The sequence below is a fragment of the Sinocyclocheilus grahami genome, unplaced genomic scaffold, assembly GCF_001515645.1.
Source record: "Sinocyclocheilus grahami isolate Dianchi unplaced genomic scaffold, SAMN03320097.WGS_v1.1 scaffold208.1, whole genome shotgun sequence".
NCBI lineage: Eukaryota > Metazoa > Chordata > Actinopteri > Cypriniformes > Cyprinidae > Sinocyclocheilus > Sinocyclocheilus grahami.
The window spans coordinates 1,676,027-1,677,601 of record NW_015505387.1 but is presented as its reverse complement, the minus strand read 5'-3'; the positions used below and the strand labels follow the sequence as shown (position 1 = coordinate 1,677,601).

The following is a 1,575-nucleotide window of genomic DNA, read 5'->3' as shown; positions in this document are numbered from 1 at the left end:
CCGGTGGTCGGCTGAGACGAGGTCTTTACAGGGGATCTGTATCTGGGGCTCATCTAGTTGTCCTGGTCTCCGCTGTCTTACAGGGCTGTGGAGGTCCTTTCTAGGTGCTGATCCACCATCTGGTCTGAATACGTACTACTACGTCACTGCAGTGACCATCTGATCTGGATACAGACTGGATCTGGTGGCTACGGTGACCTCGGAATAAGAGAGAAACAGACTAATATTAGCATAGATGCCATTCTTCTAACAATGTAGCAAGTACATCGGGTGTTATGAGAAGTGTTCCCGGTTTCCGGTTGACCTAATTAATGCAGCCTAAAAATCCTTTAACGGATTTGAATATTAGAAGCGTATTAGTGTGTTATGTGTAAGCCAGGTTAAAGAGATGGGTCTTTAATCTAGATTTAAACTGCAAGAGTGTGTCTGCCTCCCGAACAATGTTAGGTAGGTTATTCCAGAGTTTGGGCGCTAAATGGTCAAGTCAAGTTTATTTGTACAGCGCTTTTCACCATACAAATCATTGCAAAGCAACTTTACAGCCAATTAAGTTTCTACAATATTTAGTGGTAGTTTATCAGTGGAGACTGTCAGTTAATGTACATATGGCAGAAATGTACGGAAAAATCAATTTAAGACGTAATCAAACAGACGATGAACACTATTAACAGCAATTATATGATGCAATTTGCAAATATGATGCAACTATAAAAAAAACTTATAGCAAAATGTGGTAGTCCTGTATGTGGTTTCAGGGTTGGCATCAGTTCCAACCAAGCAAAATTGATTTGTTTAACCCAAACTAAAGAATAATAATGTGCATTTGATCAGATATAGCTGCAGTAAAAGATTATGAGATGCATTATTTGAATGCTTGGCCAAAGAGAAGTGTCTTTAATCTAGATTTAAACAGAGAGAGTGTGTCTGAACCCCGAACGTTATCAGGAAGGCTAATCCAGAGTTTGGGAGCCAAATGCGAAAAAGCTCTACCTCCTTTAGTGGACTTTGCTATCCTAGGTACTCCCAAAAGTCCAGAGTTTTGCGACCTTAGGGAGCGTGATGGATTGTAGCGTGGTAGAAGACTAGTTAGGTACGCAGGAGCTAACCCATTACGGGCCTTATAGGCAAGTAATAATATTTTGTAACTGACAAAATGATGATTTGTGAATGACGATGCATTATGCATCCGACAGTCCGTAAGTGCAGTAATGGTTTGCTGTTTAGGGGTCTGTAAATGAGGAGGTGAACTCAACCATACGACGCTTCTTCTGCTACAACAACACATATAATGACATGGCAACCCTGTTCTTCAACCCTCAAGAGGTGGCAATCCACCAGCTCTTCCACCAGAACGGTAATACAATCACTGTGTTTATGATCTGTTTGTGTTAATTCACACGTGACAGCATGTTTTGCGTTTGTTGATTGTACTACCCCCTTTTCTCCTGCAACTTGGGTTCTTCATAGGCATTTCAGAATATATAACTTTATGCCTTAAACTTTACTCCAAAAAACAGAATTGTCTTTTTCTAAAAAAATAAAAAGTGTATATATATATATATATATATATATATA

General features: G+C 39.6%; 1 protein-coding gene across 1 annotated transcript in view; it reads left to right on the top strand.

Moving 5' to 3' along the window:
* Nucleotides 1–1,575, top strand: part of clcn6 (chloride channel 6) — a 21,963-nt gene that overhangs the window by 8,152 nt on the left and 12,236 nt on the right. Inside the window, exon 14 of the mRNA XM_016286265.1 lies at nucleotides 1,225–1,354. Within this exon, the coding sequence (XP_016141751.1) occupies nucleotides 1,225–1,354 (130 nt within the window). The remainder of the gene's footprint in view (nucleotides 1–1,224; nucleotides 1,355–1,575) is intronic.